Source organism: Nyctereutes procyonoides, unplaced genomic scaffold (genome assembly GCF_905146905.1).
Source record: "Nyctereutes procyonoides isolate TBG_1078 unplaced genomic scaffold, NYPRO_anot_genome, whole genome shotgun sequence".
In the NCBI taxonomy this organism is placed as follows: domain Eukaryota; kingdom Metazoa; phylum Chordata; class Mammalia; order Carnivora; family Canidae; genus Nyctereutes; species Nyctereutes procyonoides.
In genome coordinates, this window is record NW_026575121.1 from 35,337,941 (window position 1) to 35,356,061 (window position 18,121).

The 18,121-nt window shown below is 34.8% G+C and overlaps 1 protein-coding gene across 1 annotated transcript; it reads right to left on the reverse strand.

The window, feature by feature from the left end:
- Positions 1 to 10,507: 10,507 nt before the first annotated feature.
- On the reverse strand, positions 10,508 to 14,713 carry LOC129516414 (translation machinery-associated protein 7B-like). The gene is made up of 2 exons (XM_055335825.1): positions 14,704 to 14,713; positions 10,508 to 10,698 (listed from the first exon to the last, which is right to left on the reverse strand). The coding sequence occupies exons 1-2, from the start codon at positions 14,711 to 14,713 to the stop codon at positions 10,508 to 10,510; spliced, it is 201 nt and encodes a 66-aa protein (XP_055191800.1).
- Positions 14,714 to 18,121: the final 3,408 nt, after the last annotated feature.

Here is an 18,121-nt window from a genome sequence, read left to right on the forward strand (position 1 = left end):
GATGTGCACTGGGTGTTATTCTGTATGTGAGTAAATTGAACACCAATAAAAATTAATTTATGAAAAAAAAAAAGAAAAAAAAAAAAAAAAAAAAAAAAACTAAATTGTTGTATTCTTCTGGTCATAATAATCTCAAGAGGGTACTGGCATGGAATGAGAGATGGGAATTAATGGACAAGAAAAAGAAGCATGTGGGCAGCCTGGGTGGCTCAGTGGTTTAGCACCTCCTTCAGCCCAGGGTGTGATCCTGGAGACCCGGGATCACGTCCCACGTCGGGCTCCCTGCATGGAGCCTGCTTCTCCCTCTGCCATGTCTCTGCCTCTCTCTCTCTCTCTCTCTCTCTCTCTCTCTGTGTGTGTGTCTCATGAATAAATAAATAAAATATTAAAAAAAAGAAAAAGAAGCATGTGTTCTTAACTTCTTGTTCATTCAAATTACTTGTTCCTTTCAGACATGCCTAAGCCTTACTTAATTTGTACAACTTCTGCTTGATAATAGAATACTAATACCAGTCTTATTTCACTTGAGGCTAAGAGAAGTTCCGGTTCATGATATGGTCCATGATCACACATTACATTTGTATCATATATGGCTTCAGTAAGCATGAAGTTGTTTTCTCAGGAAGTGACTCTTTATTTGCTAAGGATTGGCATATATTTACTCCAAAGCTCTAAAGCTTTATGCTGGATTCACTCACAATGATCTGCTACAGGTTCCATAGATAGACCTTATCTGAGTCCTACATTTCTTTTTTTTTTTAATTTTTATTTATTTATGATAGTCACACAGAGAGAGAGAGAGAGGCAGAGACATAGGCAGAGGGAGAAGCAGGCTCCATGCACCGGGAGCCTGACGTGGGATTCGATCCCGGGTCTCCAGGATCGAGCCCTGGGCCAAAGGCAGGCGCCAAACCGCTGCGCCACCCAGGGATCCCTGAGTCCTATATTTCAAGAACCATTGTGTCTTCTTAGTCATATGGTTTAAGTGGCAGAGTAACTTGTGTGATGTCACTGACCATATATAGATCCTTCTTTTGCTCTGTACTTCGCTCAAAATTGGAAGCCTTTCAGTGAGGTAGATGTAAACTCCAAAACCAAAAAGAAGCCACTAAGGAGATATGCCTCTTTCTCAGTGGTAAGGGGTACCAGAGGTGGCAATGTGTCTCTTCTAGCACAGTTTTTTAACGTGCTACAGACTCCTGCATCACTGCATACGTATACGGTTTATAGAGGCTGGGGCTCCTGAGTTTTTATGAGATTTATTTCCTACTTTCTTGTCTTTATGCATCTTATCAATAAGTAGAATAGTTCGGGTTTTTTTTTTTTTTTCAGATAAATAGAGTAGTTTGACTTCCAGCTCACCAGCTCTAATTAATGTAATATCAATTTAATGGACTAGCATCATATCTTCTGTGACTGAGAAGCCACTGAGTTCCTCAGAATATATTATGAATAAGGACTAAAGAGTATATATAAACCTAAGTTAGTACAGTGAGATTTATAGCTGGTCCTGCCAGTTAAACAAACATCTTTGGAAAAAAAAAAAAAAAAAAAAGAGGCAGCCCAGGTGTCTCAGTGGTTTATCGCCACCTTCAGCCCAGGGTGTGATCCTGGAGTCCCAGGATCCAGTCCCACCTCAGGCTCCCTGCATGGAGCCTGATTCTCCCTCTGCCTGTGTCTCTGCCTCTGTCTCTGTCTCTCCTCTCTCTCTCTGTCTCTGTCTCTGTCTCTTTCTCTCTCTCTCTTTTCTCTCTCTCTGTTTCTCTCATGAATAAATAAATCTCTTAAAAAATAAAAATAAACATATTTGGAAATCTTTTTTTTTTTTAAGATTTTTTTATTCATGATAGACATAGAGAGAGAGAGAGGCAGAGACACAGGAGGAGGGATAAGCAGGCCCATGCCGGGAGCCTGACGTGAGACTCGATCCCGGGACTCCAGGATCGCGCCCTGGGTCAAAGGCAGGCGAGAAACTGCTGAGCCACCCAGGGATCCCCATCTTTGGAAATCTTTGCTAGCAGGTTTAGATCAGTAACTGCAGATCAGGTACAACCCCCTCCTTCCCCCTACACCCCAAGTAAATTCAGAACAAATTATTTGGTGTTCCTCCTTTTTAAATATGTGAAAATACATTGTGATCATCCACTTTCCATCTGTTTTTTGACGCTTTCTCACTGAAAGCATGGAAGCAGACAAAGGTTTGTAAGTAGGGTGTAATTAGTTTATACTCCTTCATTATGTTGGCTGAATGCACACAAGAAGGAGGGTCAAGGGAATCAATAAGGGACTATTTAATCATATGGGGATTGAAGACAAACTACAAATATGTGTTTCTATGCTTTTGCCCTATGTTTTGCATAAGACTAGTATACATAAAGGGGCTCTTGGGTGGCTTAGGAAATTGAGTTGAGTGTCTGACTCTTTTCAGCTCAGGTCATGATCTCAGGGTCCTGGGATTGAGCCACAAATTGGGTGCTACACTCAACATGGAGTCTGCTTGGGATTCTTCAGTCTCCCTCTGCCCTCCCCTTCACTCATGCTATAAATAAATAAATAATAAATAAATAAATAAATAATAAATAAAGAAATAAATAGTAAATCAAGCAAATAAAATCAATCTTAACAAAAGGACTAATATATTCAGGCATAATCCTCCTTCTCCTCCTCCTGCTCATCATCATCATCACATGTCATCAAATTATGCATACCAAAGAAACATCTCTGAAATGAAATGACATAATTGATGCAGGTTTTCTTAACTTCTTCAACATCAGCTAAATTTAAATTATAACCACTGTCATTGAAGTATATTACACAGTCCAGTGGAAATTTTAAAAGAAGGAAAAGAAAAAAGAACATATCCCTTTGGAAATTCTAAGTAATATAAATTTAATGTGGATACCACATCTTTATTTAATAATTTATTTCTTCACACAGCAAATATTAGTGAGTGAATACTACTTATCAGACCATGTTCCAAGATCTAAGAATAAAGATGTCTGTGTTCCATACAGTATTTAACCATTGATTATATAGCAATGAACAAAACAAACAACTTATTGTTTTTACAGAGTAAAATCTAAGAGAGTCTTTTACCTCATTCTTTGACATGGGCTTTGCAGGATGAAATAATTTTTCTTTTACATTGAAGGGAATGTTCCAACATGCCCCAGTAGATGCTCCTAAAATTTTTCTGATGTACTGTGTGTGATTGTCCTGCAGATAAGGAATGTACTACTTCTACCCAAAATTTGGCTTGGATGTTTGAGTTAAACTTATGATGGCAAACAAAACAAGGGAGTAGGAAAAGCTTATCCTATCATCATTATTTATATAATGAAGATTTCTGAGGAGAGCAAGTTGGCTCCAAAGCAAGTCTGAAATGGCTCAAGATGAAAGGGTACTTCTTAGGGAATTTATGATGGTTTGGGGTTGGTCTCTGATGAGATCTACTGCATATGGTTTGAAATTCTTACTGGTACCAAAGAAGGGAGAATCTTGACTTTCTTAGCAGCTTGTCCCCCTGTGCAACAGAAAGTGAAAAGAAGGGGATAAGGCTGAACAGCTATCCACAGTCAAACATCAAAAAATGGAGACAAACTCTTTATTTTATGTGGTGAGCCACTGAATCATCATAGATTCACCTTTATCTCCCTCCCTTTTGAAGGACATGTATCTTAACAAACTCTACATTATATTTGCCATTTCTTGCTTATCCAGTGGAGTTAGCAATATGTCATCCTGACCAAGGTGATGTTTATAGAATGTTTGTATGATCTGTGTATGCCCCTTCCAACTATAACTCTGACAGAGGGTAGGAGATTTAACAGTCTTGGAGCATGACTAGAAATGTAGACTGTTATTTATCCCACTTAAATTTTAATTTAATTTAAGTGGGTCTTTAATTTAACGTAAGTGGGTCTTCATTCATTATACAGATAAAAAATAAGGCACTCAACATATCAAAAGCTGCATGTATTTTATCAGAGGCCCTATTAATCTGTTCTATCAAATGTTACACAACATTTGAACTTGAAGCATCTACTTGATTGAACTTGTGGTAGTCTACTGTCAACTTCTAGTATATGTCTATATTTTTAGGGTTGGAGTGATAAATGATATGGGGAAATGAGGGAACCACTAACTCAATATTATGGTTGGTAGAAATCTCTGCTGGATCTCTTGGATGTGATTTCTCTTGGATGTGATTTTTTTAAATATATTTTTTGTTTCTTTCTTTAATGATTATGAAAGGAATCAGTTCAGATTCTTCCACTTAGCTGTTCCTATTATCATAGACCTCAAACCATTACCTATGGAAATGGTGTATGTTGCACAAATGATCAAGGGAGTATGGGGGTAGAGAATCATGTCATCTATTGAGACTACTAATTCTAATTGTATATTCAGGAGTTGGGAAATGAAAAGACTTGGTCTAAGAATTTATTTATTACTTGATTTCTCTCATTACTTCTGTAGTGGTCATGGCTATATTTTGAGTTGAATAGCCCTTAGCATGTCTGGATATTCACTCTTGCTGAGTGTATTGTTATCCAAGTAAATGACTTCAGGTCTCTTTGTGATTAATGTGATTTCTTGGGATTGCTCCTTCCAAAATCTTGATTTTTCCTTTAGTCACTAGGTTCCTAGTCTGAATATGAACTAAAGTTCAGAAACAGATAAAGGACTGTTATATTCTGCCTAGATTGCTTTCAAACTATTGAATGAGCATTCTTTATAGCTCCCAACCTACCTTGACCATATGGAGACCTTGTTCAATTAACCATTTCCATAATTCTCTGAGGTTCAAGTAAAATTGGCTGCCACTCTGACTTTTATCACATATTTTGTCATTGTATCTGCCTTATTTCTGATGGTTAAATACCACTTCCTATCTTCCATTATTTCAAAATCTTATTATCACTTTGATGTAAAGGGTCTCATATTTATCACAGCATCTCAGCACGCATAACAGCAACACCTTCAGCCCTAGAGGAAAGCCACGAAATGATGGCCTTGGTGATATTTCTGTCAGCCACATTACATTTAAAATGCTTTTATTGATGAGCAGTGTTTTCAAACTATTCCACGTAACACAATGTGAGGTAGTATGTCTGAGTTTAAGGTCCTTTTGCTTGCTTTTTTACTATCTACCATGGTCATTCTGGAATTTCTACTTATCTAATACAGCCCATCACATCATCCAAGGTTCCAAGAGCCATTCTGGCAGCAATTATAATACTATCTCTTTGGTTTTGTGCCAGCATATTAAATTCTATGTCCTGGAAATATGCTTATATATGAATTAATTCTTTATTACCCAAATGTATGCTTTACTTCTCTTGATCCAGTGATCTATTCTCATAATTCTCATCTAGCATACCCTCAGTATGCTGCTTCTTTTAGGTATCCTTCTTCTTTTAGGAGGCATACCATTTTTCCTTCTAGGACATTGTGTAACTAATCTATTTATGGCTCTGATGAGAAGAAAAGAAGGTGAATGTCAGTACTGAGTGGAGTCAATGTTATCTTGAGAGGTCTTTGAATCATTTTCAATAAAGACAGCACTAAACTTTAAAAGGAGAGCAAAAGATACTTCTGAGGGCCCAAGAGATTCCAAGAAATCTGGAAATTCAATATTTTCCTGTGTATGATTTAAGAGTACCTGTTTGCCAAGTCTCTGTCTTACTCCTTCAAAATCACAGCTGTGATCTTGGAGTAGTAGTATTATAAGGTTTGAAAATTTGACATTCTAAGTAGTTCTATTACCCTTATAATTAAATCCTGGTCCTAATCCTTATCTTTTACCGTCCTCCAGCAATAGGGAATTAAAAGCTCTTTATATGCTCCCAAGAGACTATTTGGCTTTCACAGTTAGCCTTAAATTTCAGATGATGTCTCTGAAGAATCTTAAGAAAGAAATTGTAGGCATAGCACTTTTTCTAAAGTGGGATGGACTAAATCATTAGATAGAATAAGCAAAAGTGGAAGTATTTAGGACAATAGTAATACAATTTCACTCTCAACAATGATAAAAATGTGCAAACATAAATTCTAGAATACAATGAAGTAAGCACACAACCTACAAATAGATATGTATACACACATATATGTGTGCATATGTATATATGTGTGTATGTGTGTATACATACATGTATACACATGTATACACATACATATGTATATTTATATGAGTACATTCAAATATACTAAATTGTGCTTTTCAACAACAGGTTATAGGTAAAAAGTAAACTTAATTTTTTAGAGTAGCACAGATCAAGTCACATTAATTCATGGAAAAACATGCAATCCTAGTATATTATGGGGTTTTACAATGAAAATATACACATAAATATTTTAATAAATATTTGCTAATTATTTATCAATTATTAGAATAAAATAAAAAGCTTGACTACAACTGATATTATAATGGCTTTTATGCTAACCTTAAAATATTGTCGACTTGATAATATAAATTTGACAGAATTCAAGAGAGGGAACAAAGAAAGAAAAAAAATGGAGGGAAGAGAGAGGCAGAGTGTTTCATACATTTACTGTATGTAGTGGGAGTCCATGAAGCATAGTGTAAAGTGGATGAAATAAGAAATATAAATTTATTTAATTATAAATAAATTAAAACTTAATGAAATTAGATGAATGACAATATTGGAAGGACAGATGAGGAATGTATCAAAAAATCCTCATTTTGTTAGCAAACAATTCATCAATTATATACAATAGTAAGTAGTAAATTAAAAATTAGCATCATCAATATTTAGTTAAATAGAAGAAACTACTATATTTTTTAAAGCACAATGTTTAAAAATTATTACTTCCTAGAAATGAGACTGGAGTTGGCAATGCTTTTTTTTTTTTGTAAGGAACTTGCTATACTATATAATTTTTTACAATGTTTATGAATGTTTAAATACAAAGGAAAGGATTGTTATACCTATCAGACATTGAAAAAATTGCCACAACTTTGATACACAATTGAGATTTGCCTTAAGAAAAGCATTCGGCATAATAAAAAAGCTATAAGTATGAAGTTTTTTATTGCAAAGCATGTATAATATTGAAGTTTGGAAACAATGAATAATGAAGGGATAATATGTGTAAGTATTAAACTATTATAAAGGCTGAAGGAATCTGTAGTTATACAGCATACTGAAGGAAAATATAGCTGTATGTACTCCATTGTAATTATGCATTTAGAAATCATACCAAAAAACCCAAAAACCCAGCTGCTTAAGATGAGATGGTAGTTAATGTGTTTTTATATTGTTGTTCCATTTTGTATAGTTTTTTTTTGGCTTTTTAAAACTTGCAAGGACCCTAAAGGGAAGGGAATATAATGACAAATTCAGGTTGGGAAATATAATGAGGATGACAATCTAAAGATCTGGTTGAGGAACCATGTTTACAGCAAAGAATCAGAATTACTCAAGGGAAAAAGTACAAAGATATGGCCCAAATGTTGCAAGATTTGGTCATAAGGGAAAAATCAAGCCATTAGGCTTCCTAAAATTTGTGTCAATCACCTGTTTTAAAAAAAAAAAGAGTAAACACTCTTAGCTCTGAGACAAGAAATAGCCCTGTGCAAAAGCAGTTGTCCCAGTAAGATGCTATCTATTCTAGGTCAGTCCACAAATTCCTGAAAGTGATGGTAACTTTCACTGCACCTGAAAATGAGGTGGCCTGGTAAATTGGAGGAGGGGGGAGGGGTATCTTGGAGGGCCAGGTGGAGTGCATGTTGAACCTGCATCAGTAGCTAAGAAAACTCACAAATCAATTATGATTCTGTAGTTATATACTTGTTAATATGCTGATATAGTTATAACTTGTGACATACCCATTATTTTCCTGCTTACTTTTGCACTGAACATATAGACAAATAATTTTTAAAAAGTAAAACAAAAATAATAAGAACAAAACCCATAGTTGTATACACACATCCAGCGAGGATAAGACATTTCAGATCATTACAAAAGAGGGATGATAGTAGCAGTGGAATATAGTAAACCACATTACCCACTTCCATCCTTTAAGTCTTAAATAAAGGTGCATGCATACATAGACACACAAAACAGTTAAACAGTTTTCTTTCACCTTCTTTTCTTGTAATTGTTGATATCTGTGATGAGGTGAGGATTAACCCAGCATGATTAGCTTCAGAGTTGTTTCTGAAATTTAATTTTATTTTGTTAAACTTAGCTCTTTTTAACACCCAGGGACCTGATCAAACTGAAACATTTTGCCTGATTTTAGAAAGGGGAGAAAAATGATAGGATTTAACTGAAAACAAGGTTGCATTTTTATTAAGCCGAAAGGTGATAATTACAACATCAGTAGACAACACATTAACACAGAAATACAAATAACCTTGAGGACGAGTGGATAGGCATAATATTTCCATCTCTAATAATGTCTGTGGTTCAAAGATAGCAATAGTCAGGCTTTAAAATTCTCAAATGCTTCACTCCACCTCTGGGGACTGTCGCCTGGTTGGTGATAAAGGTAGCTTGATTCAGGCAGGGTTGTGGTACTATTTGTAAAATGAATTAACTCTTTAGAATCAAAACAGTACAGACTAATTTGATTTGCTCTGTACAAGAAGCTAAAATTCAAAATCTTTTAGAGCAAATTTTCAAAGAAAGAAAAATTTATGGCTTATACTGAATATTGCTATCAATTAAAAGCCTTGACTTCTCTTTCTCTAAATATTACTTTTATTAAGTATCACCTACAGATTACTCCAGGCATTTTTCACAGATCCTGGCTCTCCATCTGCTTTGGTTTATCTTCTCTCTGCTGGACAGATGATAGATGCAAAACACCTACTAACACACTTCTACCAATTACCAGTTTATTAAAATTTTCAGTCATCTCCATCAATGAGGAGTCTTTATATAAATCTGTTATCACACCATTCTCTTTCAAATAGGTTCTGCTCTTCCTTCCTCTTTTTCATGTCAAAATGTAATTTGAAAGAGAGATCTCTCATAATTCTGTGTTTTTTTACAGTGCTTGCTAAAGCAATTCTACCCTAAAGCTAGACAAAATTTTAGAAATTATTATATTCTGTATAATATGAACAAAATAAATATGAACATCAAGAATTAAACAAACTTATTTAACAAAAAACCCCAACAATCCTAAAAATTATTATTTTAAGTCTCTTGAGGTGGGGACTCATAGTAATTATTTATAAGATCAAGAAGTATAAGTATAACAAAAGATCACCTGCAGAGCATGATCCGCATCTTTCTCTTTCTCTTTAGAAATATACAGTAAGTGGTTCAAGACAAATTGCATTGACATGTTACTGGGTCACACTCAGCCAGAATTTAAAAGAAGAAATACTGTCAAGATCATCTCTTTTCCTTAAGATGCAGTGACAGATAGAAGCGATCAAACAGTGCAGCACACGTTAATATATCTCAAGTTTAGAAAGGCTTCTGTTTCTGTCCTGTAAACCATCACATTAAATACCCTGGAAAAATATGACCTTGACTACAAAATTATTGAGGGGCTGAACAACTGGTTCTTGGTTTTTAGTAGATTATGTCAACTGAGCAAGGGAAATAAAAGATGCCTTTAGCGATTGCTTCTTTACTGAGTGATATTTATTACTGCCATCCATAACCTAGATCGATACTTTCCTTCAGAAAAAAATGTCATTGTTACCTACTTGGGACTGGGGACAGGTAATTGCCCAATCTACCATTCACCATTACATCTTTGTCCCCCATACCTCACTCAAACCACATACATATCCTTCTCTTTGTTTTTATGACTATTCTTACTTCCATTATTTACTCTCTTTTGAATTACAAGCAAAGAACTTAAGGAAATGTTATTCATTAACTTCTTTGACATACAACAGTGTCACACTGTACCCTTTGCCAATGATGAATGAGATAATGCAAGTGGTTTTCAAATATCTCTGTTCTTAAGACTTAATAGAAATTATAGTTGTAATTCTGCTTTTAAGACTCTTCCCCAGGAGTTACTGACTCATTGAGTGTGAGTTGGAAACTGGGATTTCATACTTCCTACTACTACTGCCCTACAACTGGATATGCTTTATTAACACCATTTTAAATAATATAATCTAGCCTGCCCTTCAAGTTTTTGAATCAGAATGCAAACAGAGATAGGATACAGGATTAACAAAAATGCTTAACTTATCCCTTTCACTGGAATAGTTTAAATTATATTTATAATCTATATATAATCTGTATTTGGGTTATTATTAGCAAGACAGAACTTGTAAGGAATATTTACAAATGAGCACAATATCATCAAATGTTACAGATTTATAAAAATCTTTATTTCAATGATTGATTGTCTTTTTGTTTTGTTTCGTTTTACAAAAGTTTACAACATGATCTAAGATAACACTGCATTCTAGCTATAGATGGCAACAGATGCTGTGACAGGGAATCCAAATGTTTAAACAAGAATGGAATTAAGGACCACCATTTCCTCAAGCATAAGGAATAGCTTACTTCTTGCCAGATTTCTTAATTCCACCTGTGACCAGAGGGCTCTTCCCCATGACCTTTGCTTTTAGTTCCTCCAGTTTCTCCTGCTTTTCTTTCTCCTCTGCTTCTACTCTTCTCCCCTTTCTGCTTGAATTCCTTATCTTGTCTATCTCCTTGGGCTGCTTCAGGGGCTGCTTCTTGCTACCTATGTCTTCCCCAGAGCCTGCCATCTGAAGCAGAGCCTTTAAAATTCTTAATATAGCATTTAAAGGGTTGGTATTGGTTATATTCTGTTATAAAATGAGAGCCTCAGTCTTAGATATTATCTATCACAGTGTTCTTTAGCAAATGATTTAAAGACTGTTAAATCTGTAGAAAACAGTACCCTGGATCGATCACATGCTGTGAGATTGTGTCCAAAATCCTCCTATAGTAAGAGTCTGGGAGGTTAACTGATGGGAATGATTGTAGTCTATGCTCTTCATGTTATACTCAACTGGTATCATTCTGTAATCTAGAGGACCATTCCTCCTTCCTACTCTCTTACTTCCTACCTTGTTTCCTATGCTACCTTTGGCTAGCAAGGATTGAAAGTGAGAAGTATATCTCTAACCTCCTCAAAATCTTCAATGGCTATATATTCCTGACAGAATTAAAATTAAACTATTTTTCATTGAATGTTCATGATCTCTGCCAGTACGTTAAAGTCCTTCTCAGCTCTCTTCTAACTCAAACTTTATGTTTCAGTAATACTAAACTACTTGTAGTTCCTAGACATTCTAGACTTCCATACACTTATGCTTATGTAAATTCTGTCTGGGATCCTTTTCTATTGTTTGTCTTCAGGTGTATATTTGGTCATCATTCAAATGCCATTTCTATTTTAATTTCTAAATCTTCAATCATGCACAGCACATACATTCATATTACCAACTATATTAGATTTATTTTACATGTAATACTATCAAAATTTACCTATATTAATTCCAAAATTAGCTGTAAATGCATTACAATTCTTTATTAAAACAATGTTATAATTGGCAATTAAGGTCTTGGATTCATCACAGAATGCTACAGTTAAACATGACCTTAGATTTGTTTTAACATAATTTCTTTCCATTACACACAGTAAGTATGAATGAATACATTGCCTCAGGTTGCTTTGGGAATAATCCTTGGAGGTAAACTCTTCAAGGAGTTCACATGTCTTGAGTCAGTTTTCCTCTAAGATCCTTGCAGTTTCTAAATATTAGGAAAACAGAATGATTAAATCTTGACTTAAAATCATCTGTGAGAAAACTCTGCTTAACCTCCTGACCAACAACAGATAAAAGTTAAAATATTCTGCTCTCATTCATGTTTTATCTGATTTTAATGAAAAGCTATTAAATGTTTTAAAAAACTGTTCTAAGACTTATTTGTGTCTTAAAAAAAAAAAACATAGTTGTCCCAGCTGTCAAGAAACAAAACAAAACAAAGCAAAATAAAATAAAACCCTTCAAATTCAAATGAGGAATAGAAGTCAGTGAAAAATGTAGGTAGAATCTAATGCAGATAGAATCTAATGTATTGTATAATTACCAGCTTGGCCAACATACTTCTAAAAAATGTATAAAAAGCAAAGTCTCAATTCATGTGATTTAGAGTCTTGATTATTCCATATCCTGCAGAAATGAGGATTAATAGTATCTAGAGTTCAAGATGTCAAACAAGAATTTTTAACCCAAGCTGAATATTTCTGCATATACATTATTAACAAATTTGAAATTCCTTTTTATATAACTTTTAAATAAAATCTGTGATGGATCTCATCCCTGTTGGAAGATCCCATTAAACAACAGAATCTGATTCTGATCATCAAATTTGCAATGACATCTTAAGATACAGTATTCATTCTAGATTACCTTTTTATTAAATCTGTGTCTGTGGATGTGGTGTTAGCATAATCTCTGAGATCTCTGTGACTTCATTCTTGTTAGATAACATATATTTGTATTTCTGGGGCTACTTCTTGTAAAGAACTATAAAAGATCTAATATTTTACCTTATTTGATTGTTTAGTTACCTCCTGGTCTGAGGAGGTTCTAAAGAAGTTTAATATTATCCAAAACATAGGAGAGTATTCCCTGTAAGTATCTTATAGGAAATAAGCCAAATAAAGAAGACTACCTGGCCAGAGATGTAGGATTTTATTACTTACAGAAGGGCAGCACCATGAGTCCTAGAGAATAATGCATCTGCACATGCAGAGAGTTTGCATCACAGGTAAAGAAACCCTAAACTCAGGGAATGTAAATTAGTTTTACCCCAGATGGAGATATTATATTAATTATACTGGACAGTAAACAAATCAGTACTCTGCCCTGGAGGGAGTCACCAACTCCCCAAAACTTCAAAAGTTATTTACTATACAAAACTCCTAGAAAAGACAGTCCAGAACCAATAACCTTCCAAAACAGAAAGTGGTAGGCCCAGATGGGTTCACTAGAAATTATATCACTTAAAGAAGATGTTATACTCATTCTCTACAACCTCATTCAGAGAATAGAAGAGAGAGAATGCCTCCTAACTCATCCTGCGAGATCAGAATTATTCTAATGCTATAACTAGAAAGGATTTTATAAGAAAACTACAGACTGTTAATCTCTTGTGAACATAGATACAAAAATTTCCAACAAAATATTAGCAAATAGAGTCCAACAATGTGTAAGAATTATATACCACAACCAGCGGAATTTATCTCAGGCACAAATGGCTACTTCAACATTTGAAAATCAATTAAGGCAATCTATCACATAAATAGGCTAAAAAAAATAAAGATCCAATGGTCATATCAATAGATGCATAAAAAGCATTAAACATTATCAAACACCCATTTGTGATAAAAATTCATTAAACTAGGAATAAAGGGGAAATTTTCAGTTTGATAATGAGTATCAACAAAAAGCCTACAGCTAACATATTTAATGGTGATAAACTCAAAACTTTCCCACCAATATCAGGTACAAAGCAAAAAATGTCCCCTCCCATCTCTCTTTCTTTCTTTCTTTCTTTCTTTCTTTCTTTCTTTCTTTCTTTCTTTCTTTCTTTCTTTCTTTCTTCTCTTTCTTTCTTTCTTTCTTCTTTCTTTCTTTCTTTCTTTCTTTCTTTCTTTCTTTCTTCTTTCTTTCTTTCTTTCTTTCTTTCTTTTTCTTTCTTTCTTTCTTTTTCTTCTTTCTTTTCTTTCTTCTTTCTTTTTCTTTTTATTTATTTATTTGAGAGAGAGAGAGAAAGAGAGAGAGCACAGAAGGAGAGTGAGAGGAAGAAGCAGACTCGTTGCTGAGCAGAGAGCTCTATGTGGGGCTTGATCCCAGTACCCTGAGATCATGACTTGAGCCTGAAGGCAGACATTTAACTTACTGAGCCATCCAGGCACCACCACTCCACACACATACAGTCCTTTTCAATATTGTACACAAAGATTTAGTTAATAGAACAAGACAAGAAAAGAAAGTAAAAGGTATACATACATGGAAGGAATGTATAGAAATGTCTTTGATCACATATGACATGATCATCTATGTAAATAAGCCAAAAGTATCAAAGTATCAACAAATAATCAACAGATTATAGCAAAGTTAAAGGATACAAGATATATATTATCCACTTTTCTAGATAGCAGTAATGAACAAGTGGAATTTGGAATTGAAAACACTCCCATTAGGATCCAAAAATTAAATACTCAGGTATAAGTCTAACAAAAAATGTATAAGATCTATTTCAACAAAACTAAAAAATTCTAAGGAATGAAGTCAAAATGCTAAATAAAAGGAGAGATAGTCCACATCATGGACAGGGACAGTCAGTATTGTCAAGATGTCAGGTCTTCCTAATTTGATCTATAGATTCAATGCAATCCTAATAAAGCTCTCAGCAAGTTATTTGTAGATAGTAGCAAACTAATTTTCAAGTTTAAATGAAGAGGGGAAAAAAATCCAAAATAGGCAACACAACACTAAGGAGAAGAGCAAAATTGAAGGACAGAAACTACCCAAGTTCAAGATTCAACATAGGCTATAGTAATTAAGAAAATGTGGTATTAACAAAAGAACAGATTAATAGATCAATGAAACAGAATGGAAAGCTCAGAAATAGACTTACTAAATATAGTTGACTGATCTTTGACAAAGGAACAAAGGCAATATAAAGATAGTCTCTTCAAGAATGGTGCTAGAACAGCTGGACATCCACATATATAAAAACATAGAGACGGGATCCCTGGGTGGCGCAGCGGTTTGGCGCCTGTCTTTGGCCCGGGGCGCGATCCTGGAGACCCGGGATCGAATCCCACGTCGGGCTCCCGGTGCATGGAGCCTACTTCTCCTTCTGCCTGTGTCTCTGCCTCTCTCTCTCTCATTCTGTGTGACTATCATAAATAAATAAAAATTAAAAAAATATATTTAAAAAAAAAAACATAGAGACATATCTAGGTACAAAACTTTTACTAGTCACAAAAAATATCAAAACGAATTACAGACTGGGGCACTTGGGTGGCTCAGACCGTTAAACATCTGATGCTTGACTTTTGCTTGGGTCATGATGTCAGGATCATGATCTCAGACCTTAGAGATTGAGTTCTGTATCAGGATCCACACTCAGTGTGACTCAGTGGGGAGTCTGCTTAGGATTCTCTTCCTCCCTCTTCCTCTGCCCCTGCTCCCCTCAAATAAATAATAAATAAATAAATAAATAAATATTTTTAAAAATTAGATACGTAAATGTAAAATAAAAAAACTACAAAAATCCTAAAAGATAACAGATGAAAACCTGGATGACCTTGAGCATGAACCTGACATTTTTGTTTTTTGTTTGTTTTAAATATTGTATTTATTTATTCTTGAGAGACAGAGAGAGAGGCAGAGGGATAAGCAGGCTCTTCAGAGGGAGCCCAGTGTGGGACTTGATCCTGGAACCCTGGGATCATGCCCTGACCCAAGAAAGACAGATGCTCAACCACTGAGCCACCCAGGCATCCCAAGTCCTGACATTTTTGGCATAAGGCATGATTCATGAAAGAAGTAATGATAAAATGGATGTCATTAAAATTAAAAACGTCTGTGAAAGATGATGCCAAGAGAATAAGAAGACAAGCCACAGACTGGGAAAAGACATTCTACAACCAGATAGACTAATATCCAAAACATTAACAAAAGAACAGTTAAAACTTCACAATAAGAAAACAAACAAAAACTAGGAGGAGGACCTTCATGGACACCTCACATAAAAAGATATACAGCTGGCAAGTGAGCACATGAAAGATGCTTTGCATGATATGTCATCAAAAAATGCAAATGATATCAATGATGAAATACCACTAAATACATATTAAATGACCACATCAAATGGTGACAAGGATATGGAATAGCAGGAACTCTCATTTATTGCTAGTGTGAATGCACCATGGTACAGTGACTCTGGAAGATAATTTGGCAACTTCTTAAAAAAAACATATTCTTACTGTATGATACAGTAATCATGCTCCTTGTTATCTCCCAAAGTATTTGAAAAATGTATGTCCACACAATCTTCTGCATGGATATGTATCACAGCTTTATTCATAATTGCCAAACTGAGGAAGCAACCAAGATGTCCTTTAGTAAGCAAATGGAGAAATATACTGTGATACATCTAGAAAATGGGACATTATTTAGCACAAAATGAAATTAGCTATCAAGCCATAAAAAACATGGAGGAATCTTAAATGCACATTATTAAGTGAAAGAAGCCAATCTAAAAAGGCTCTGTATTGTATGTATGTATGATTCCAGTGAAGAGTGTTAATAATGGGGGAAGCTGTGCATGTTTCAGGGTAGGGGGTATATGGGAAATCTCTGTATCTTTTCAATTCAGCTGTGAACCTAAAACTGTTCTAAAAAATAGAATATTAATAATAATTAAGGATATTCCTCAATAAAAGTGAATTCAAGGTTTGCATAAACATGAGAGATCTATGGGGAATATTCTCATAAGCTTTCTGTAATCATGAGGTTATTTAGGGCTTCTTTAGTCCATTAAGTAATAACTAAAAAAATTTTTTGCAAGCATTGACTTCTCAAAACATCTGATTTTGGCCATAATCACATTGCACACAGTGGTAGCTGAATTGCTTCCAGGTTTAGTTTCCCTAGAAGCAGAGAGTAAAAGAAGGATTATTGGGAAAATGATACAGTGATGGAACTGTCAGTAAAACAGGGTGTGAGGGATGCAGGATTATGCAGAAAAAAAGCTAAAGATTTGCTTTCTGTGGATCCCTAGTTTCAATCTGACCCAACAGGGAGGAGAATGAATGGCAATCCAAAGTTGTCAGACCTTGAGGGACGGTGGCTAGCTTTCTATGCCTCCTATCTGCTAGTCTTTGGCTTTATACATGCTCAGGGGGAGCAAAAAACCAAGATATTTCTGGTTGCTTTAGGTGAATCAATTTAGCCCAAACCATATCTCAGTGTAAGAGTGCAGCACTGAGCTACTGTCAGCCATCACCCACTGCAGCTGAGAGTTGGGCCCTGCTACCCAGTAAAGAAGATATGGGCAGGTACCTACCCTGTTAACTACATATTATGTAGTGGCTTTAACTAACATAATTAGGCTCCAAATAGAGCCATCACAAATGTCCTTAAAAATATATTACATAAGTAGTCTTAGCAAACATACATGTGCCAAATTCCCCCATGGAGACACACAAGTACACATGTGGACATGTATACACAAACATGCATATATAGTCCTAAAACAGATATGGTATACAAAACAAACGTGTATTTCATTGATATATTTGGTTTTATATTTTATAATTTGTGAAGCATTGGAAATTAGAAGGGTGACTGATTTCCCTTTATTATTTGACTAGGGATTCTAGAGCTAATGCCTGTTTATTTATTTTTTTTCTCACACATTCCCTGTAGCATGTTCTGGCAATGAAAACAATTTTAGATACATTAGCACTGCACTCAAGGTTGTGATAATTATTATTCAAAAGAATCTTGTAGCATATAAATATTTAAATTTTATACTAAGTATTTTAGCTTTGTGGGTTTTAGCAGTCTCTTTAATTGGTGCTTGTATATTCTTCGATTTTTCTCCAATTTCAGAAACAAAATAGCTAATAATAATAGTAATCATAAAAGAACTCTGCTTTTCGAGCTTTCTTTAAGAGTCTGACATCCTAGCAGGTGTTGGTGAGTCTTTAGAAAGGAAATAGAAATAGAAATTAAGGAATAATAACTGACTTTCTGTTTAAAGTACAACAATGCTGTTTCAAAAAAAAGTTATTTCCCTTTATAAATTTAGGCAATCTTTCTTCAAGATTATAGTACTCTTATATATATTTTCTTATACTGAGATACCTGTTGATACATAAATTCAAAATTTCAGTAGACATCTGCTTTAATTATATAAGTCATGGGCATTCCTTTGGTGATGTGCAGGATGCTGAAGGTCACCAGATGGAAAACATTCCATGGTCAAAAATTTAATGGGTGCCCACAGACAAATTCCTTAGACAGTGGTGAAGATCACTGAAAAGTTTCTGGACTTCTTTTTCGTCAAGTGATAACTGTGTTTCATTGTGTGGAGGATTTTAATTTGGGATGCAAACT